The sequence below is a fragment of the Chanodichthys erythropterus genome, chromosome 20 (assembly GCF_024489055.1).
Source record: "Chanodichthys erythropterus isolate Z2021 chromosome 20, ASM2448905v1, whole genome shotgun sequence".
NCBI classification, from domain to species: Eukaryota; Metazoa; Chordata; class Actinopteri; order Cypriniformes; family Xenocyprididae; genus Chanodichthys; species Chanodichthys erythropterus.
In genome coordinates, this window is record NC_090240.1 from 34167736 (window position 1) to 34191367 (window position 23632).

At 41.7% G+C, this 23632-nt stretch overlaps 1 protein-coding gene across 1 annotated transcript in view; it reads right to left on the minus strand.

Annotated features, from left to right (window-relative positions):
* Nucleotides 1-20465, minus strand: part of scube3 (signal peptide, CUB domain, EGF-like 3) — a 95978-nt gene extending 75513 nt beyond the window's left edge. Inside the window, exons 1-4 of the mRNA XM_067370522.1 lie at nucleotides 20381-20465; nucleotides 16294-16392; nucleotides 15872-15994; nucleotides 9743-9868 (exon numbers count right to left, since the gene is read on the minus strand). Of these exons, the coding sequence (XP_067226623.1) occupies nucleotides 9743-9868; nucleotides 15872-15994; nucleotides 16294-16392; nucleotides 20381-20465 (433 nt within the window). The remainder of the gene's footprint in view (nucleotides 1-9742; nucleotides 9869-15871; nucleotides 15995-16293; nucleotides 16393-20380) is intronic.
* Nucleotides 20466-23632: the final 3167 nt, after the last annotated feature.

Genomic DNA, 23632 nt, shown 5'->3' on the forward strand with positions numbered 1-23632 from the left:
GCTGCTTTAGAGAAGAGGAAGAGTTGTTGTAGTCGAGTGTTGTTGTCATGCCGTCGTTTTACGCCAGACTGCTTCACAAACGAGGATCAATTCAACACAAAAGATGAACATGACGGCACATGCTAGTGGATGAGTTGAATCAACTCCACAGCAACTACATAAATGTATCCACTAACCATTCAGAAACGTCCAGTTTCATTCTAAAAGTTGTAACTTCTTCCTGAGTCTCTCCATCAGTGTCGACTCCGGTTTGAACAATGTAAGGCTGAACACCAACACTGACAATCCTCATTTTGGCTGCGTGAGATTCTCCAGCTTTGTTGTTGTTGAGCCACTGAAGCGTGAGTTAAGCTCCGCCCTCTTCTGGAAAGTGGGCCTGGAGCAGCAGCTCATTTGCATTTAAAGGGACACACACAAAAACAACGTGTTTTTGTTCACACCCAAATAGGGGCAAATTTGACAAACTATAATAACTGATCTGTGGGAGATTTTGAGCTGAAACTTCACAGACACATTCTGGGACACCAGAGACTTATATTACATCTTGTAATATAATAGGACCCCCTTTTGTAAGCTTTGAAATGCTTGCACAAATTTCACAACCTGGCAGACAACTAAATGATGAGGGTCCTGCTGATATCTTTCAACACCTGATGTTTGTTTGTGATGGACATTAAACTCAAAACAACTCTGAAAGATCTTCTAATCACTTGATACTACGACAATTATAATATGCTAGTTGATGAGGCTAAAATTAGCATATAAAAGATAAAAAAGCATTAGCCATGCTTGTCTTTTGTGATGCCTGAATCTCAATCAGATTAAGTTAGGGATCATTTCTTCATTGTGATTGGTTGATTAGGGCCCAATCAGTGACCAGACACTACTCATATTATGAAAAAAAATTTTTTGGTTTAAACCAAAAACCACGTAATGTCCATTCCATTGAAGGGGCTATACAAATGGCATATACAATTATTATTCCATTTACAATAATATAAAACATTTATTGAAGCAATAAAACTGCAAAAATGCCTCTTCAGAAATAATCCTAACAACAAATTATTATTATTATTGACCACTCACATTTACATATTAACACCTATTCAATTAGGTTGTGGTGTAGTTCCGCATTTCACATCCAAAGTGGATGGCCAATCATAACAGAGCTCATTTACATATAGAAAAATGCTCATGTGAAACTAAATTACTATAAAAGCTTCTTGATTAAGAGTGAATTACAGGGTAAGACCTCATGAATCTGAACATCTCTGATGCTCAGTCTAACAGTCCACAGAGACATTTTTCAGAGTTTGTTTGATACATTCTTGCAGCTCTGATGTCCATTTGTGGTGTTGATATGTGACTCAGAGGGTCGACTCGCTCAGGACGGACACGGTTGGATCATTAATCAGTATGTCCTGTAGATACAGTTTCTCATTCTGCCAGGCTGTGTGAACTTTAGTGTGTATGTGTCCTGGCTTAAAAATACTGCTGACCTGCTTGTGTGAACTTGCATCGATTCTGTTCGTGTTGATGTTGTTGGCACCTCTGCTTTGCAATAGTCTCCACAAGGAAAACTTCATAACAAATAATGTCTTAATGAAAACGTAACAAATGCGGAGGGGTTGCATGAGGATTAGGGGACAGAAATGTCATTAGCTCAGTATAAAAACAAAAGTCAATGCAAAGTCCCACCGTGGCAGAAAAACAAACCTGTGTGTGTTGATAGACTCGTCGTCATTTGGGCTTTATGGTATATTATTACATAACATGATCATTCAACAGCTGATTAAAAGCCAATACATTTAAATCTGCAGTATAATGTTAAATGACATGAAGGCCAGTTTCCCAAACTCAGATTAATCCTAAACCAACATTACAACTGAATTATTTTAATATCTTTAGGGATTAGTCTGTCTTTGACTGATGCACAATTTTATAGTAAGCTTCTTTGAAAACTACTATGGCAATTATGTTTCTACCAAAATATCACCCAATCATAATGAAATAATCTTGGATCTCCTTCAAACCATGTGGTATTTATTTTAGGACACTACAGTTACCACGGCATAACATTATGAACACCTTCCTAATATTGTACTGATCCCACTTTTACTGCCAAAACAGCCCTGACCCGTCGAGGCATGGACTCCTCTAGACCCCTGAAGGTGTGCTGTGGTTTCTGCATCAAGATGTTAGCAGCAGATCCTTTAAGTCCTGTAAGTTGTGAGGTGGATCCTCCATGGATCGGACTTGTTTGTTCAGCACATCCCACAGATGGTCGATTGGATTGAGATCTGGGGAATTTGGAGGCCATGTCAACACCCCAAACTCGTTGTTGTGCTCCTCAAACAGTTCCTGAACCATTTTTGCTTTGTGGCAGGAGCATTATCCTGCTGAAAGAGGCCACAGCCACCAGGGAATACCGTTTCAATGAAAGGGTGTACATGGTCTGCAAGAATGCTTAGGAAGGTGGTACGTGTCAAAGTAACATCCACATGGATGGCAGGACCCAAGGTTTCCCAGCAGAACATTGCCCAAAGCATCACACCGCCTCTGCCGGCTTGCCTTCTTCCCAAAGTGCATCCTGGTGCCAAGTGTTCCCCAGGTAAGAGACGCACATGCACCCGACCATCCACGTGATGTAAAAGAAAACGTGATTCATCAGACCAGGCCACCTTCTTCCATTGCTCCGTGGTCCAGTTCTGATGCTCACGTGTCACTGTTGGTGCTTTCGGCGGTGGACAGGGGTCAGCATGGTCACCCTGACTGATCTGCAGCTATGCAGCTCCATACGCAACAAACTGATGCACTGTGTATTCTGACACCTTTCTATCAGAACCAGCATTAACTTCTTGAGCAATTTGAGCTACAGCAGCTCGTCTGTTGGATCGGACCACACGGACCAGCCTGCACTCCACACGTGCATCAAAGAGCCTCGGCCACCCATGACCCTGTCTCCGGTTCACCACTGTTCCTTCCTTGGAGCACTTTTGATACTGACCACTGCAGACCAGGAACACCCCACAAGAGCTGCAGTTTTGGAGATGCTCTGATCCAGTCGTCTAGCCATCACAATTTGGCTCTTGTCAAACTCGCTCAAATCCTTATGCTTGCCCATTTTTCCTGCTTCTAGCACATCAACTTTGAGGACAAAATGTTCACTTGCTGCCTAATATATCCACCCACTAACAGATGCCGTGATGAAGAGATGATCAGTGATAATCACTGATCGGTGTATATATACATATAATCCTTTTTTATTTATAATTATTATTATTATTATTATTATTATTATTACTATTATTATTTTAAAGCAACATGTCCCAAACACTTTTCCTTCAGACAGACAGACAGACAGACAGACAGACAGACAGACAGACAGACAGACAGACAGACAGACAGACAGACAGACAGACAGACAGACAGACAGATAGATAGATAGATAGATAGATAGATAGATAGATAGATAGATAGATAGATAGATAGATAGATAGATAGTAAATAAATAGTGTAAACACTCTGTCACATGATGAGAGACCTTAGTACCACTGACAGCAAGTACTGCGTTGAGTTAAGCCCATTTACTACTAAAACTCAACTGTGTTCTTTAAAAGCACATCAACATTTGGCTCCTGTCAAACTGACAAATGTGTGTGTGTGTGTGTGTGTTCTCATTCCAGACGTTTCTGTGTGTCATCTGCCTCTCTGAGGATGAGACTGCAACCTGATCTCTCCCTTAGATACGTTGCATCAGTGTCAGGCTGTATACACAAGCTTGTGCTTAATAAACCTTCATGCGAAACTAATTTTCTGTCTATTTATCCAGGCCTTGGGATAGAGTTTCCAATCTAGACCATTTTCAGCCCAGCCGAGGGGGGGGGGGGTATAACCATTTCCCATCGCTCTCATTCACTCACTCACACACACACTCACTCACACACACACTCACTCACACACACACGCACTCACACACACACGCACTCACACACAGTCTCGCATTCCCATCATTGGACAACTGGTGATACAAAATTACTTGCATCAAATTGTTTTGTCCTCGCTGGAAGTCAATGTTAATCAGAACATACTGGATGTTTAATATGAATGGTGCAGATGTCATTGTGGGTGTGGCTATCGAACATATCAGAATTATAAAGGCCAGAAATGTACTCTATGTGAATACACAAAGTCAACGCATTGTCTTAACATGCATTTTTATTATTGAAGCAATAAAAATCAGGGCGCTAGAGTTTTCTTCAAATGTATGTGTCATGAAATTTTATTTGCTGTTATTATTAAGTCAATAGACGAGTAATATGCTCTGCAATGAGAAAACGGACAGTATAAGGTGACAATTTTACGCCAGTTTAGCAGTGCTGGGACTGAAATACACATTTGTGTTCCATTACAAATTGCATATTGACATTTTAGAACACCATGAGTGAAACTGAGCATCAAAAGCAGCTACAAAACACAGCTGGGAGCTTAAACTAGATTTTCTATCAGGGTATATTTACAGTTTTGCATAGAAGTATTACTATCGACTGCAATCAGGTGCTCGTCTACTTATCTTTCGCTCCTTCAAGCATTTGGAAACCATTTAACGTATGCCGACATCCTTAACGACCGTTAAACGTTTCCACAGAACTTGCATTAGTATATTTGCATGTGCAGAGCTTCACCGAGACCCTCACGCTTCAAACCCCAAACACCTTGCTCGTGGAGCACAAACAAACCAATGATTTCCTGCCGCGTTGAGTTTTGTGAAGCTCTCCTGGTCAGCGGACTGCATTAGGGACATGTGTTATGTGCAGGCCGCGGCCGGCGTCCAAAGCAAATATTTGGAAAAGGAACAGGATTCTGGTGAAACCCGGAGCAGAGCTCATGCGATTTGCACTTAAAACATTTCTTAAAAATTCTCCTGAGAGGACTCCTCAGTGTTGAAAAATTCCCTCTCTTTTTCTTTCTCTTATACCTGGTTCCGGTCCTTTTCCGCACTCTATCCCTTCCTGTGTGCCTCACTGAATGACAATCAATCACTCAAAATCAAGAGGAAATTATGAGGTTAAGATAGTGGTGCCAGAACCTGATTTGGCAGCGCTGGGGAGATTTTTAATCATAAAGTTAATTTAATCATACAATTACTATTGTTTTGCATTAATAAGTGCAGTTACTAATAATATTACATGTTTGTTTATTGGAAATTTGACAGCAAAGCACAGAGCTTGAATTGAGATGCAGATAAAATTAACTTTTATTAACAACAGTAACATGCAAAAACCTAATTTTTTATAAGGAAAATGTAAATATTCTACTCTTATTAAATGTACCATTGTTCCTTTATATTATCATACTGAACTGACTGACAGCTTCAGTGATTATAAAAGGAGCACTCTTTACTTGTTTGTGTGTAATTCAGTCACAATTTGAAGAAAAGTTTTTGTTTTTCATGAGACTTTGTGACTTTTTTCCCCCATAAATTAGGGAGTGGAAATGGCTAATAAGTCAATAAGTGCTCCTCTGCCGCCATCTACTGGTTATAGTGGTAATTCCATGTCCTTTTTTTAAAATAAAAGTGTTTGTTGCCACAAAGTTTTAGTTTTCCTACATCTTCATCTAATCATCATTAAATTATCATTCAAATTTGATAATATTTAGAGCTTTGAAGTGCTGAAGCACTTAAAAGCCCTTGAAAAGTGCATGAATTTCACTCTTAAAAGGATGTACGAACCTTGAGATGAATAACGTAAAAACATTAGACCATTTCTACCACAATACCATGGTTACAGTTAGCCTTACTTTTAAATCCATGGTGAATTTTGGTGATTTGTGGATTGAAAAGCCTTCTAAAATTGTTCATTCATGGCACAATGTTTCTCTTGGCTTCCACGTCAGCGCAGCACTTTTTTCACTTCGTTTTTATTCTTGAGCACTGACTCTTTCGCTAAGCTGAACAGCCAACCGAAGTTCTCTCTCTGTCGCAGACAGCACCAATGCCAACGGTCGCCGATTCCACATGCTCAATCGGCCAAAAAGCTCCCGATGATGTCCGACTAGGGCCGACGGTACGGACACACCACTAAAACTGGACGGCTGACACTTAACGACAGCTCGACGTTGGACTATGGCCGACCGTTAGCTTGGCATTTAATTTGACGTAAATGATCAATAGATAAAAACTCATACAGACATAAAATACATATTTTATACTTTATATAGGCTATTATATGTTATATATAACTTGTCATAGCTAAAAAAAACTGTTGAAGTTTCATAAATCATAAAAGCCACCTTAAATCTGTCTTAAATTCGGCAGTTGTCTTTGACTCCCTTGCAGTGTAAATGATTTAATTTATAAAAAAACAATTGCAATTCAATATGCGAATATTATGCTCTTGTCAGCAATGATGATTGTTAAATTTTGAATGTGTCCCAATGTTTAGCCAATAAACAAATTTAAATAAATATTAATTTTATTTATTCATTCATTTAAATGTATTTATCGGCTAAAGTATATTTTGCATATTGAATATTGCATTTTCATCTATTTTATCCAGCCTATTTTCTGTTTCTGCTGACAGCTAAAATGGCCTTTTATGGCAATAACAATTGATTTCATATTAATTTTACATCAGTTTATAATAATAAAAATAATAATAAATTAATGTAAAATTAAATTGATATTGGTATTTGTGTCTGTCAGGTGAAACAAAATAGGATACTTAAAGCAAATTAAATAGATGCAATAGTCATGCAGATATTATTTGAAAAAAAAAAATCAGATGGAGATTTTCAAATTTTAATCATAGAATTTCTTTTAAAAAGTAGCACAAAATAGAGATGGCACACCTACGGCTGAAATTATCTACAAAAAGCTTGAAAAGAGTGCTGTTCGAGCTGAATTAATTGATGAAGATTGTGAAGGACGAGGGACATCAATACAACACAAGCGCTGCAATCAGACGGCCGTTTCTCACAGTTTCTCAAAGAAGCATCTGTGAGCAAATCAATCTGTGAATCAATCCGTTAAATGCTCCATTCAGGCGCAACCTGCACATTGATTGCATGAAATAAACAGAAGAAAATCATCATTACGCATCAAGTGGGATATGTTTCATCCCGCTTGGATTACTGAAATGCATTGTATCTGAGTGCGAGCAAGGCCTCTCTCTCTTTCTCTCGCCTGCAGCTTGTTCAAAATTCAGCTGCCAGGTTTTTAACTGGTATTAAGAAGAGAGAGCAGATTACTCCTGTGCTATACGATACATAATTCATTACAAAGTGCTGCTATATGTTTTTAAAGCTTTGCATGGCTTAGCATCAGTTTCTGACTTAATCAGTCCATATCAATCTAATAGGTCTCTTTATCGTGGTGTTGAAAGTGCTTTAGAAGTAAAGTTTGAGTTGAGTTGAGTCTGTTTAAGGGAGAAAGAGTTGAGTACTCAAGTACTATTGCTTCAGTGAATAATAAAAAATGAGACTAATGAGCAAGGTCAAATTTATTTTGCCTTAAGTATGAAGGTAAGCAAAGATAACATTAAGAGTATATGGGTCCAAAAGCCAAATCCACACAAGTAGAGTCTTTTCCTGCATAAGAGTTTAGATTTTCCTTCCCACTAAAAACACCATGTTATTTTCAGTCTTTCTTCAAACTGAGATCACACTAACCTTGGAGCAAAAGTTATTTGGTATCCTAAAGAAACCTCTCATAGTCAATAGAATAAAGATACTCTAGAAGTGGGTTGTTTATTTTACCCACAGTTCATTTGTGTAAAGCATTCATTTGTGAAGAACAGAACACAGAGTTACAAAAGAGTTAGTGAAGGGTGTATGAAAGATAACAGACAGGCTTAGATATCAAAAGCGCGGGCTGCGGTGGGCCGCGGGACAGCAGATATAGATAATTTAAGACCTGCATACATGAGTACAGCTCATCCATACAGCATCACAAATGATCCACGGCAAAACATGCGACTGACACTAAATCGATTGGAACAAAACATTTGTGTGTGTAACAAGATGAGGCAAGAGCGATTCCAGAACATTTTTGAGAATTAAACATGCTATTTTTTTAGCAGTTATCAGTACATATAGTACATATAATTTTTGTATATGTATATATATACACATTCACCCTGAGCACTATTTTAGTGTGCTCACTATTTTATATTTTATATTCATCCCAAATTTTACTTTAATACAGTAATTTTTTGACCTGAATATTAATTTAATATGATAAAAGTGGATTTGGAGACGCCCTGAGTGCACCTGCGCCATGCGCTTTACACTTTGCGTTTAGATCGTTAAAATAGGGCCCTAACAGTGTTACTACAACCTCATTTAAAAAAAAGAAAAGAAGCCAATTAACGCAGAAATTTGAGTTTAAATTACAGACAATATAAAGTTGATGTAATGATCACCATTATTAGGTCAACAGAACTCAATAAAATAATGTTTGCAACTTAAAAGGTTTAATTAAAACAATGAATTAGAATTTTTAACTTGCAACCATGCATTTATTTAAGCTGTGGTAACAGGTCCCCTGAAGTACTTTTTAAGAGTACAAACATAAATTAAAAACAACAGATGCAATTTTATTAGACCATCTTAAATTTTATTAGACAAGTAATTACATCTCTACACTTGACTTCTTGTGTTTTGAGAATAAATGATCATAGTCAAAATCGATGCAATTATCACAAAACGTGGTGGTCTAACAAAATTTCCTCTGTTTAGAATTTCTTTCAATTGCATTCTAGTAAACTCTTCTTCATATCATTCCAACTTAAAATCCAGTGCAAAATTGTGTCACACGATCAGCTGAATTTAAACTGGCTTCAAAGGTATGAATCAAATGGGATTCAGTTCTCAAATGCAGCATTTTGCCTAACTCTCATTCTGATAAAAATCAGATCGTTTCAAACTCTACAGAAGAGCCGCAGATGACGAGTCGATTCAGTTACTCCAGCAGAGCGCTAAAGCTGCCAGAGAAAACCTCAATACCTGAAAATGTGTTTCTAAAAGCTGCAGACGGGACCTTTAAATGTCTGCGAAGGGCTAAAATACCAGGGTTCAGCTGTGCAGTTCAGCACCATGCAGTGCGAGTAAACCCACATAACCCACACAAACACTCACTGAAAACCACTGATTGGAAAAAAGCACATCTTCATTGGGCCGATTGTTCGAAGCACCGGACATCTGTTTTGAGTTAAAGAGCCAGGGTCAGTATAACCTAATGTAAATCTCCCAGACAAACACACACATTTCCCTTCGATTGATTTAACTGACCTGGAAACGGCTGGGCGTATGAGCCACCGAATGTCGAAAATGTGAGCTCAGGCAGTCTGAAAATACAATTAATACCACAGAACCCTGTGCTCAGCAGTTAGCGCACAAATCTGACGGATTTATCGCCCTCTCCTATTGGTTAACCACGTAACCCACTTCATTTTGACACGGAGGATAGAGTGACAGCGTTCTGGCGGTCGGTGCAGAGATTGATTAGACATGCCTGAAGAACATCAACCATCATAGTTTGGCTCCAGCAATGACGGCAAGACCCACAAACTTCTGTTTGTTTGTTTTGTGTGGGATAAGTCCTGAGAGGACGGAGATTTGCGGTGGTTGCACACACACTTACTGACCCACTAGCAAAAGGTTTTGTCTTAACGTCTGTGGACGTGGACCTTTTCAGCAATTTTGGCCCAAATGTATGACTATGAAAGAAGCGATAGCTTACCCAGGCAGTTGTGTCCATCGTGGGCCAAACGGAAGCCATCGTAGCACGTGCATCTGTAGTTTCCAGGGATGTTGATACAATCGTGAACGCATCCTCCATTAGATTCGCTGGCACACTCATCGATATCTGCAGTACAGATGGAAAATTAAAAGATAATGGGGTCATGTCATGTACTATATCTACACACACTAGCATTCAAAAGTTTGGGTTTTTCTTCATACTTTTATTCAGCAAGGATGCATTAAACTGTTCAAAAGTGACAGTAAAGACATTCACAATGTTACAAATTATTTCTATTTCAAATAAATGTTATTCTTTTGAACTTTCTATTCATCAAAGAACCCTGAAAATTAATGTAGCACAGTTTCCATAAAAATATTGAGCAGCACAGCTGTTTTCAACATCGATAATAAATGTTTCTTAAGCAGTAAATCAGCATATTAGAATGATTTCTGAAGGATCATGTGACACTGAAGACTGGAGTAATGATGCTGAAAATTCATATTTTTTTCATATTCATATTTTTAAACTCCAATGTTGATCCAAATAGCAAGCAACTATTACTGCACTATTACTGCAACTATTACAGTCTAGTTCACTAGACTCTAGACTAGACTAGGACCGATTTTTGCCTTCAGAACAGCCTTAAATCTTCATAGCATAGAGTCAACAAGCTGTTGGATACATTCCTCAGAGATTTTGGTCCATACTGTCATGATAGCATCACACAGCATCTGCAGATTTGTTGGTTGAACATCATGATGTGAATCTCCTCCACATCCCAAATCTGCTCTACTGGATTGAGATCTGGAGACTGTGGAGGTCATTTGTGAACTCACTGTCATGTTCAAGAACCAGTTTGAGATGATCTGAGCTTTAAAACTTGGCATGTTATCCTGCTGGAAGTAGCCATCAGAAGATGGTTCAGTGTGGTCATAAAGGGAAAGACATGGTCAACAACAATACTCAGGTAGGCTGTGGTGGTTAAATGATCCTCGATTGGTACTAAGAGGCTCAAAGTGTGCTAAAAAAATATCCCCCACACCATTACACAAGCAGTTTGAAGCATTGATACAAGGCAGGATAAATCAATGTTTCATGTTGTTTAAAGCAAAATCTATGAAATCTACAATCTGAATGTCGCAGCAGAAATCCAGACTCATCAGACCAGGCAACGTTTTTCCAATCTTCTATTGTGCAGTTTTGTTGAGCCTGTGCAAATTGTAGCCTCAGTTTTCTGTCCTCAGCTGACAGAAGTCTCACCAGTGTGTCTTCTGCTGCTGTAGTTGTAGACGTGTTCAGAGATGCTCTACTGCAGACCTCGGTTGTAACAAGCGCTTATTTGAGTTACTGTTGCCTTTCTATTAGCTTGAACCAGTCTGGTCATTCTCCTCTGACCTCTGGCATCAACAAGATATTTTCTCTTTTTCAGGCCATTCTCTGTGAACCCTAGAGATGGTTGTGTGTGAAAATCCCAGCAGATCAGCAGTTTCTGAAATACTCAGACCGGCAACAAACATGCCACTTTAAAAATCACTTAAATCCCCTTTCTTCCCCATTCTGATGCTCAGTTTAAACTTCAGCAGATTGTTTTGACCATGTCTACATGCCTAAATGCATTAATTTGCTGCCATATGATTGGCAGTTGACAAGGTGTTGAACAGTTTTACCTAATGAAGTGGCAGTAATATATATATATATATATATATACACACACACACATACATACATACACTCACCTAAAGGATTATTAGGAACACCATACTAATACTGTGTTTGACCCCCTTTCGCCTTCAGAACTGCCTTAATTCTACGTGGCATTGATTCAACAAGGTGCTGAATACATTTTTTTAGAATTGTTGGCCCATATTGATAGGATAGCTTCTTGCAGTTGATGGAGATTTGTGGGATGCACATCCAGGGCACGAAGCTCCCGTTCCACCACATCCCAAAGATGCTCTATTGGGTTGAGATCTGGTGACTGTGGGGGCCATTTTAGTACAGTGAACTCATTATCATGTTCAAGAAACCAATTTGAAACGATTCGAGCTTTGTGACATGGTGCATTATCCTGCTGGAAGTAGCCATCAGAGGATGGGTACATGGTGGTCATAAAGGGATGGACATGGTCAGAAACAATGCTCAGGTAGGCCGTGGCATTTAAACGATGCCCAGTTGGCACTAAGGGGCCTAAAGTGTGCCAAGAAAACATCCCCCACACCATTACACCACCAGCACCAGCCTGCACAGTGTGGCTCATTCTGTTTACGCCAAATTCTGACTCTACCATCTGAATGTCTCAACAGAAATCGACACTCATCAGACCAGGCAACATTTTCCCAGTCTTCAACTGTCCAATTTTGGTGAGCTCGTGCAAATTGTAGCCTCTTTTTCCTATTTGTAGTGGAGATGAGTGGTACCCGGTGGGGTCTTCTGCTGTTGTAGCCCATCCGCCTCAAGGTTGTGCGTGTTGTGGCTTCACAAATGCTTTGCTGCATACCTCGGTTGTAACGAGTGGTTATTTCAGTCAAAGTTGCTCTTCTATCAGCTGAATCAGTCGGCCCATTCTCCTCTGACCTCTAGCATCAACAAGGCATTTTCGCCCACAGGACTGCCGCATACTGGATGTTTTTCCCTTTTCACACCATTCTTTGTAAACCCTAGAAATGGTTTTGCGTGAAAATCCCAGTAACTGAGCAGATTGTGAAATACTCAGACCGGCCCGTCTAGCACCAACAACCATTACACGCTCAAAATTTCTTAAATCACCTTTCAGACATTCAGTTTGGAGTTCAGGAGATTGTCTTGACCAGGACCACACCCCTAAATGCATTGAAGCAACTGCCATGTGATTGGTTGATTAGATAATTGCATTAATGAGAAATTGAACAGGTGTTCCTAATAATCCTTTAGGTGAGTGTATATATATCACACACACAGGAACTTTCTCCAGGAACTAGGGACTTTGGGGTGGTACTCGATGGGTTATAACCACAGGAATCAAGGTCTTACCTGGACCAGGTAAAAATTCTGCCTTCAAAACTTTTTCAAAGTTCAGGAACTTTCGGGGTTGGGACTTGGCTGCTAAACATGCTGATTGGTTGACTCCATGCTGCATTTTATTTCAACCACCATTTTTAATGGTTTGTTGCAGTGTGTGCAGTAAGAGTTGCTTGCTATTTGGATCAACATTGGAGTTTAAAAATATGACAGATGGACCAACGACGAGGTTCATGCTTTATTAGGCTTACTTTATGCGGAGAATGAAATATCCAGCAGGAACTGGAAATGGTATAGTTTCCAAAAATTTGCACCTTGAATCCTGTCTTCAAAAGTTTGTATTTTCAGGCACCCAAAACGCTGTTGTCATATAAATAAACGGCCAAAATGCATAAAAAGTTTTTAGTTGAAAACGGTGTCATGTAAACGACCCTTAAAGGTACAGTAACCAAATAGGTTGGGCTTGAAAAAGCTTTTTTGCGGATAAAAACCTTGACTAACATTATAAGTTGACTTATTATGTATAGAATATGACCCCTTTAAACTCCGTCTGCTCAAACTCCTTTAAATGGTTCCTAATTAATTTATTTTCGTCAATATGAGCTTCTGTGTGCCGGTAACTGTGGTGATTATAGTGAATTATGCCTTATGTTTGGATGGCGAGAGCAGCTGAATAAACATCTCAGAGCCAGAGAGAGAAGTGGATCACTGTGGTGGGGGGACGCAGGCCATCCCCTCTCATTTGACGCCCAATTGAGCACTAATTACCCAGACTCCTCTGCTCTGCTTTGTAGTCGTCGGGGCTCAGTGAGTATGGAGAGGCACTCACAGCCTGGAGTACAGCGCTTTATTTTTCTTTATTCCTGAATGCTTTTTATCCCACCTCCAACACAGTACAAAGTCTTTGCACTTTACATTTGTATTTCGGTTTTGCATAGCAGCAACACCAGCTTCACTCCATCAAATTACAAGCTATTTTACATCCACTAATGCGTCTCTGTGTGAGGCCAAGCAATCTACTGGACGAGCAATTTTGAGAAGTGGAAGAAAAAAGCACTATTCATTACAGTTGTATTGTTTACGGGTCATCCAGTGTCATGCTGAGATGATTGCAGATGTGGAATAAATGTTCTTTCTTTATCCAAGAAAAATAATAAATAGCCTATTAAGACTCGAATGATGGAGTTTACAGTATAGGTTAAACAATGCAAAATTAACCTAAAAAAAACATCTAGAACTGTCTGCATGGATAGGCCTGCTGAAAGACCAACATTTTTAAGGTTAAGGCTGGTTTTTAGTTGACATTGCAATTCAAAAAGTGACATGAGCGTCCTGCAGTGTGACATGATATACTTCATGTTAAAAAAACATTAGATAGATAGATAGATAGATAGATAGATAGATAGATAGATAGATAGATAGATAGATAGATAGATAGATAGATAGATAGATAGATAGATAGATAGATAGATAGATAGATAGATAGATAGATAGATAGATAGAATTATTTCTCAAGATCTTAAAAACCTTTTGATCTAAAGCTTTATGCTTAAAAAGCACGATATTAGTTTTGTAGATATATAAACTGTGCCTAAATTTAAATAAAAAAAGACATAAAAATCTTACTGGTTAAGCTAGTTGAGAAGAAGTGTGACCAGCCGTGCCGTTCTTTTCAATCAGCGAGTGCTGCTTTCTCAAGGCTAAGGACTGTTATTTACTCCAAACCCACGTTATTTGTAGCAAATAGCTATCAAGAGTTTTGCAATAGCTTTCAGAGGATTAGGATCCGGTTCTGGTGGTTGTCTTTTTGTGTGTGCAGAAATTCAGCGCGTGGAGAAGTATATTTGAACAACGATGTTCATATCTCCCCAGCACACATTTGTGTTTCCACACCATATCAATGGTTTTACGCCCTTATCCCAGTTTAGTCAGGAGCGCAGTTTTAACACAGCACAAACATTACCGAACCCATTCACTTTCCAATGTTTTGCCTGGGCTTAGGATGTTTGTATCCAGAAAGGATCACATTGGCTAAGTGTGTCCAAAAGCAGCATACACCTCTCCAAACACAACTGAGCTTTAAAAACTTCCCCCAAGGCAAACGGCCACAAGAAAACAATATTTTCAAAGATATGGCTACATCATCGAGCAATATAGTGCTGTTAACTCACATTGACGTGACTGGAAATGCAAGCTGCTCTTGGTGGTGGAAACATCTCTGTGTAATTACCAGGCCAAGTCATTATCGGTAACGTGTAAGATATTTCATGCTCTATTTCACGTCCAAAGGGTAAAGAATTAAATCTGTCATCTTTTTAATCTTGCATTTGAACACCTATTTCCCTTCCCTCAGGTAAGTCTGAAAATGAAGCCAAGGAACTGCAGAAATGAGACATGGAGAATTAGACCTTGAAGTGTCTGAACACACAAACACACTCGCGTGCAGACACGTGCACGCACGCACACACACGCACAATCGACCAGCGTGATCTTATTATAGACTACACAGCAAAAACAACAATTTCCTATGAGTAATTTTGTCTTGTTTCCAAGTAAAAAAATCTGACTATCCTTAAACAAGATAAATATATTTGAGAAGCACAAGACATTAAGATATGAGTTGGGTTTATTTTTCTTTCCCCACAGGCAAATTGTTTTCTCATGCTTTAAATCTCAAGTTTGGTTAAATTTGTGTTTAAAACAAGAGAAGCAGTTGGTTACACTTTATTTCTATACTCCACTTTAGACCTTCTTCTAACTATAAATAACTTTGCAACTGTCAAATAACTCTCAGTAGAGTATTAGAAGACTTGTTAGGTTAGGGTTTAGGTTAGTAGGATGACATGTTGTTACAAAGTTACTTGTAGTCAGTAGAATATCTGTTGGGGGACCATTAAAATAAAGTACTACTTATATTCTTTTTGGGTGAACTATCCCTTTAAGCTGGGATATAAGCAAGCTTCATCAACTTCTTTTTCTTTTAACAGTCTAAAATAAGATGAAAATAATTAATAAAATGTTTTTGCAGTGGGTATTCTAAACATACAGAATCAAGCTTTTGTCTCGTTATTCTGACCTCACAAGTCCTGCATGTTTTTGTATCTTTATCTCTTGGCCAGTGTTTCTTACCTTCACAGCGTTTTCCATCACCTTTGTATCCTGATTTGCAGATGCATTTGTATGACTTGAGAGTGTTCTGACAGATGGCATCCAAACTGCAGCTGTCCTTGTCCTCGACACACTCGTCCACATCTGCAGAGAGAAAAGGAAATCAAGAAGCTTAGAAGAGCTTGGGCACGCTCTATTTTGAGAAAAAACGACACATGTTTTTGCCTCAGGCAAGTACATAGAAACACTCAAGCGAAAACTTGATGATCCAGCATGGAAGAACAGTAATGTGACAACAAATTAATTTCACAATTCCACCAAGAACCATGTCAGAGGTGGAGAGACAACAAACCAGCATCTCCAAACTAGACCTGAGAACAAAACAGAGCTGTTCCCAGTTAGGACGTAATTCTAAGGCCTTCAGCATCTCATATTCCTGTGACCTCTGGGACTAAAGCCAAACCCAACATTTCCCGCACTAGGATACTTCACCAGCGCTCTGGCATTTCCTGCAGTTGAGTTGGTGCTACGTATCGCTTTGACTAAACCATAACAACAAGAATACATTATGTCCCCATCAAAGGTCAATAACATTGTCATGGTTACCCTAACAAAAGACAGTCTTCTAATACTCTTTTTCTTCAGAAAATATACAAACCTAATTATAAATCTACCATGGCATGCTGTTGCAATCCATGACAAAGTTAAAACCAGATATTTATGTTTTCCAAACAAAAAGTGTTATTGCTCATGTAAAAATTCAATAGGATGATGCTAGGGTGGTTAAGGCATTGCTGTGCAGTTGCTAAAGTGTTCTGGCTGGTTCCCTGGATGTTGTCATGCAGCTAGTTTAAGGTGGTTTAAAGGGCATTTATATACAGTTTTTGTATCCAGGGTGTTGCTATGCAGTTGGTAAGGTGCTTTGGGTGGTTGCTTGGATGTAGCTATGCAGTTACTATGGCATTTTGTTTGGTTGCCAGTGCATTGCTATGTACAGTAGCTGCTAAGGTGCTTTGAGTGGTTGCCAGTGAGTTGCTATGGAGTTGCTAGGCTGTTCTGGCTGGTTGATAAGACGTTGCGAGGACAGTTGCTAAGTCCAGTTACGATGGTGTTTTGGGGTTGTTGCCTATGCATTGCTATGTAGTAGCTAAGGTGCATTGAGTGGTTGCCAAGGAGTTGCTAAGGTATTCTGGGTGGTTGCCAGCACACTGCTATGAAGTTTGCTAAAGTGTTCTGACTGGTTGCCAGGACGCTGCTATGCATTTGCTAAGCACTTTTGTTTGGCTGCAAGGGCGTTGCTATACAGTTGCTAAGTTGTTTTGGATGGTTGTCAAGGCATTGCTTTGCAGTTGCTAAGGTGGTTCCCTGGGTGATGTTAAGCAGCTACTGGGGTGTTTTAGGTGGTTCCAATGATGTTTCTATGCTGTTTTTGTTGCCAGGGTGTTGCTATGAAGTTGCTAAGGTTCCTTGGGTGGTTGCCAGGATGTTGCTATGCATTTATTATGTAGTTTTGGGTGGTTTCCAGTGCATTGCTATGTACAGTAGTTGCTAAGGTGCTTGTAGTTGTTATGGAGTTGCTAGGGTGTTCTGGCTGGTTGCAAAGACTTTGCAAGGACAGTTGCTAAGCCCAGTTATGATGGTGTTTTTGGGTGGTTGCCAGTGCATTGTAGTATGCAAAAGGTTGCTAGGGAGTTTCCAGGGAGTTGCTAGGGTGTTGCTATGCAGTTTGCTAAAGTGTCCTGGGTGGTTGCCAGGATATTGCTATGCATCTGCTAAGCACTTTTGTGTGGTTGCAAGGGTGTTGCTATACAGTTTCTAAGTTGTTTTGGCTGGTTACCAGCATATTGCTGTACAGCTGCTAAGGTGTTTTGGTGATTGCCAGGGTGTTGCTGTGCAGTTACAGTTGCACTGCTATGAAGTAGCTAAGGTACTCCACAGTTTCAAGGTTGGGTGGTTTCTTCCAGGCCCAAGTCATACCACCCTGTCATAAATTGAATTATGCCGTAAATTCTAACAGCTCTTTGGCAAGTATGCATTGAACATGAGGGTTTATTGTGCAAAATCAAACTAAACTACAAGACTGTTTGGCATTGGTTGGGGAAAAAAAATGTGATTTCACATGGTTTCAACAGTCAAATCTGTCTTTCTCCTTCTGGAATCCATCACAACACAGTTCTGTCTCATTGCTCTTGTCTTCTGTGAATGCTGTTAGAAAACAGATGCCCATAGCAGGAGACTGCTTATTACAGGGTTAGAGGTCCAACAATCTTGAACTAGTTTCCACAGAGTCTCCTTGAGGCTCCTGGTAAGAAATGACAACCGTTTAATTTGAACACTTGTTGGCCAACACTAGTACTAATCAGTAATGGTCTTTGCTGTTTCACCCGTTTCACTTGAAAAGGGCCTTGCAAAATAAGGGGCCTCCGCTTGCACTTGAAAAAGAGCCCTGCCATCATGCAGTGCACACACACCAGTGTGCCTCAACCAGTGGATTGAGGCAAAAATGCAGCTAAAATTAATAAAAATGCTTCCAAAAAGATATGGTGCAAAAAAGTCTCAGTAAAAGTTCTTGTTTTAATATTTATAATTCTCACACAAGCAAAAATGCTGTTTTCCCGTTTGTAAATGTGATATTGATTTTATAGAACAATTCAATAAACAAGTCAGGCTATTAGGTGACACAATATTGTCCGTTTTCCTCTATTTTGCCAACAAAAATAGTTCCAAACAGAAGAGCTATTGCGCACCTCTGAGCTACAGTTTCAGTTTCGTTTCGTGGACAAATAGTTATAAGGAATGACTCGACGACTCACTCATTTTTTTGTTTAAAAAAATAGTTTGACTGAATGAGACAATGACTAACTCGTTAAGACAATGATTTGTCGCCACCTATTGGCAGTTTTAGCATTATTTCATTTTAGCTGAGGGACTGAGGGATGAAGTTTGAGTACTGTTTTTGTTTTCAATCGTGATTGTAACAATAGTTCTGGCTAAAGAGATAGAATGAGTTTATAAAAATATGAGATAACATTGTAAATATAACAGAGATAAGGTAACTGCAGTTGCATTGCACAATATTAGTGTCTTTTTCCTCTGGGGGTTGGAGGTTCCAGCTGTTTCTTTGAAACGGGCCTCTGAATTGCAAAGGCCGCCTCTAGTACTGATGTCTCATCAAGCTGAAACCTCTAACGCATCCACAGTTTTCACTCTAGAATCCACAGATAAGGTAACCATAAGGTAATCCATTTCTTCTAAAGAAATCATTACAAATATGAGAATCTCTCTGCTGATGTTGACGGAAAGCAATGGATTTTCCTTATGGTGGCATTAGTCATTGAATTACTCACATGCTGTTTACAGTACAAAGCTTTTAGTGGTTTAGTAGAGCACCGAGTGCTTGTTCATTACTGAAGTGTCTGTCATCTGCTGAAAAAACAACAACAAATTGGGTCTTTTTTTGAAGAGCCCTAATACTATAAAACATACTATTCATCAGATCTCATGCTGAGGCCAGTGAAAAGAAGGAAAATGATGCATTCAACAACATTTAAAGTCAGAAATCCAAATGCCCAATCCTGAAGACCATGACCAACAATCATTTACCCACCTCATGACTTTCTTTATGCCTTTCTATTTTCCATGCAACACAAATAGAGAAATTTAGAAGAATCCTCACACAGCTTTTTACATACAGTACAACGACAGGTTTAAAAAAGAACAAAATACACAATAAAAGACTATATGACTTATGCACAAAGTTTTTTTTAGGGTATGTTTACATGACAACTATATGCTTAATACTGAGAAGTTTTGTGCATACAAATGACACCATTGTCAAAATGATCCCCATTCACACGGATCCACGAAAACGACTAAAAACACTGTTCCCTTTCGTGGGAACTATCGACGCTACGTCAATGACGTGATGGGAACCCTCTGCATTTTGTGTTCGTGAAGCACCTCTGTATCCAACCAATGAGAAGATGTGACGTCAGAGGCGGGTGACGTCACGGACCAGGAAACTATAAAGCATACCCAGAAACAGAGAACGCCAGCTTCTGTTGTCTTCAGCAAGCGCTATCTGTATCTTGTCTGTCTTATTTACTGTTGTTTGTCCCTGCACATTGCATACACTCATCTCTTCGTCTGAGGACAAGAGTTTCACAGTCACAAAATAAGACAAATATATATATATATAAATGGCGGAAAAGCAGCAAAACTTTACTAAGTGTGTTCCTCCCTGTCCGCGCTTCATTACGGACGGGGATACACACGATATGTGTGTAAAATGCCTGGGAGTTGAGCACGCACAGGCAGCTCTCGAGGGAGCTGTCTGTGTGCACTGCGAGCGGCTCACTCTCAGAGTGCTGCGTTCACGCCGGGCGCTCTTTGAGGAGGGCGCCGCGGCGAGTGTTCCCCGCGGGTCCGGTCCCGCTGCTGCTGAGGCACAGCGAAGGCTGCACTCGTGGGGTTCACAAATGGATTTAGCCGAGGGGGGAGAGACGGGTCCTGCCCTATCGCTCCCCTTACCTGCTGAACCCAGTGTCTCTCCTCTGGTGGCGGAAGCACGCGCTGCGGTTTCTTCCCCCCGGAGAGAGACACCGGCACTCAACATGTCTTCCTCCGAGGAGGTTGATGTGGAGGGTGCCGAAGAAGGAGATGAGGGACCGCCATCCTCATCTCCAGCGCACGAGGAGCTTTTGGAGGTAGTGACCAGGGCAGTTGAAAAGTTAAACATAGACTGGCCCGTAGAAAAAAGGGAAAATCAACCTAAAAGCAAGCTTGATGAAAGATTTCTTCCAACGCGGTCACTACCCCAGCGCCGGGGTCTGCCGTTTCTTTCCCGATCTCCACACCGAGGTGTCGAGGTCGTGGAAGAAACCAGTTCAATACCGTGTTTACAGCCCCCAAACATCATTATACAGTAACATCATGGGGCTGAAACACCACGGCTATGGGGCGATGCCTCGGGTGGAAGAGACGCTCGCGAGCTATCTCTCTCCCGAGTCTGCATCGTCCCTTAAGACCCGACGTTGCCCACTAAGCCATTAAAAACAACCTCCAGCTTAGTGGGCAAGGCTTATTCGGCGGCAGGTCAAGCGGCGGCATGCCTGCATACTATGTCTATCTTGCAGGCATACCAAGCCGACCTGCTGGGGGAAATAGATGAGAGTGGGGAAGCATCATTTGAAGCCATTCAGGAACTTAGAAAGGCAACAGATTTATCTCTCAGGGCCACCAAGGAGACGGCTAAATCCATCGGCCGCTCTATGGCAGCCCTGGTGGCCACTGAGAGGCATCTGTGGCTCAATCTATCCGACATCAAAGAAAAGGATAAAACGTCCTGATGGACGCGCCGCTGTCTCCTGCTTGGCCTGTTCGGCGACGCAGTGACATCTGTCGTCGACAGGTTTCCAGGAGACACGCAAACAGTCAGCGGCGTTCCAAAAGCTTCTCCCCGTCGCTCTCATCCCCCCGAGACTGCTGGGCGGGAGCAGTCTCGGCCGATAGCCAGCTCCCCTCGGCGCAAAGGGCGCAGCATAAAGCAAGTGTGGCCACCCGGGCTCCCCCGCAGAAAGCTTGGGGACCGGGGCGGTCAGCACAGGCGAAGCCTTCCGGGGTTAGGACGGATCTGAGGACCGTCATTATCTCCCGGAAGGCTTCCAAGAAAAGGTCCTGACGCCAATCATTTGGGACCTTTGAGGGCAGTCCCCTCCGGGGTAATTCCAATTATCATCTCGGGCGCCCATTCTACCCCGGTGCCCTCAGGGGGCCGTCCTGCCAACCCTGCCACCCAGCGTGCGTCAGGGCGCAGCGGTCTCCACCGATCCTCCGAGGGGGATCGGTCAGCGCTCGATTCGTTTGTCTGCCGGTGCGCCGCGCCAGATGAACGAGCCAAGTGCTCAAAAAACACCAGAGACCAGTCTCGAGAGACTGGTTCCCTTAGTAGAATATATGGAAGAATGGAAACGTCTCCCGAACATTTCGAAATGGGTGCTGCTCATGATACAACAGGGTTACAGAATTCAGTTCGGTTCTCGACCGCCCAAGTTCAATGGGGTTCTCCACACAGTGGTAGCCCCAGAGCAGTCTCTGGTGATGGAACAAGAAGTTACGACGCTTTTTGCAAAAGGAGCTATAGAGAGGGTTCCTCCTCCCAGCAAAATGTCAGGCTTTTACAGCCGCTACTTCATTGTTCCAAAGAAGGATGGAGGGTTGCGTCCGATCATAGATTTACGTGTGTTAAATCGATCTGTAAAAAAGTTGAAGTTCAAAATGCTCACACTCAAACAGATTATCCCACAGATCAGGTCCGAGGACTGGTTTGTGGCAATAGATCTGAAAGACGCCTATTTCCATGTATCCATCCATCCTTCTCACAGGAAGTTCCTCAGGTTCGCTTTCAGGGGCGAAGCTTACCAATACAGGGTCCTTCCTTTCGGCCTATCTCTATCACCCCGCACGTTCACGAAGTGCGTGGATGCAGCGCTGGCTCCGCTGAGACTCCAGGGCATCCGCGTACTGAACTATATCGACGATTGGTTGATACTAGCTCAAACAGAGCGACTAGCAGTTCAACATCGAGATGTTGTTCTGTCACACATAAAGAAGCTTGGGTTGAGACTCAATGCCAAAAAGAGTGTGCTGGTCCCGAGTCAGGTTGCGAATTATCTAGGTGTAATCTGGGATTCCACCACGATGCAGGCGCATTTGACTCCTGCTCGTGTGAATGCCATTCTCGGGGCCGTGAATGGGGTGAAGTTAGGCCAGTCACTCACTGTAAAACAGTTTCAGAGACTGCTGGGTCTGATGGCAGCTGCGTCCAACGTTATTACTATTGGCCTTCTGCACATGAGACCCTTACAGTGGTGGCTCAGGACCAAGGGGTTTTCCCCGAGGGGAAATCCTTTTCGCATGATCAAAGTCACGCGGCGATGCCTTCGTGCTCTGGTCATGTGGAAAAAGCCTTGGTTCCTGTCCCAAGGACCCGTGATGGGAACTCCTCGTCGTCGCGTAATGCTAACGACAGATGCTTCCCTCACGGGCTGGGGGGCGATCATGAGTGGTCGCTCAGCTCAGGGTCTCTGGGAGGACCACCAGCTCTCCTGGCACATAAATCGGCTGGAGATGATGGCGGTGTTTCTAGCTCTAAAACACTTCCTCCCAGACCTGAGGGGAAACCATGTGTTGGTCCGCACGGACAACACTACGGTGGTCTCATATATCAACCACCAGGGGGGCTTGCGGTCTCGCCTGCTATGCAATTTGGTCAGCCGCATCCTCCTGTGGGCCCAGGGAAAACTCCTTTCACTGAAAGCGGCATATATTCCCGGGCGGTTGAATGTGGGAGCAGACGCCCTGTCGAGGCAGGGCGCGAGGCCGGGGGAATGGAAACTCCACACCGAGGTGGTGGAGTTGATATGGAAAGTCTACGGACGAGCTCAAGTCGATCTATTTGCCACAGAGGAGTCAACTCATTGCCCTCTGTGGTACTCTCTGGAGCACCCAGCACCCCTAGGGCTGGATGCTATGCTACAGACGTGGCCGAGGCTACGTCTGTACGCATTCCCCCAGTCTCGTTGCTCCCGGGAGTTCTGGACAAGGTTCGCCAGGAAAGGGCCGACATAATACTGGTGGCTCCTTACTGGCCGACAAGAATATGGTTTGCGGACCTAATATCTCTCCTTCACGGCTCTCAATGGAGCTTCCTCTCAGACAGGACCTCCTGTCTCAAGCAGGCGGCACGATTCTCCATCCCCGCCCAGAAATGTGGAAGCTATG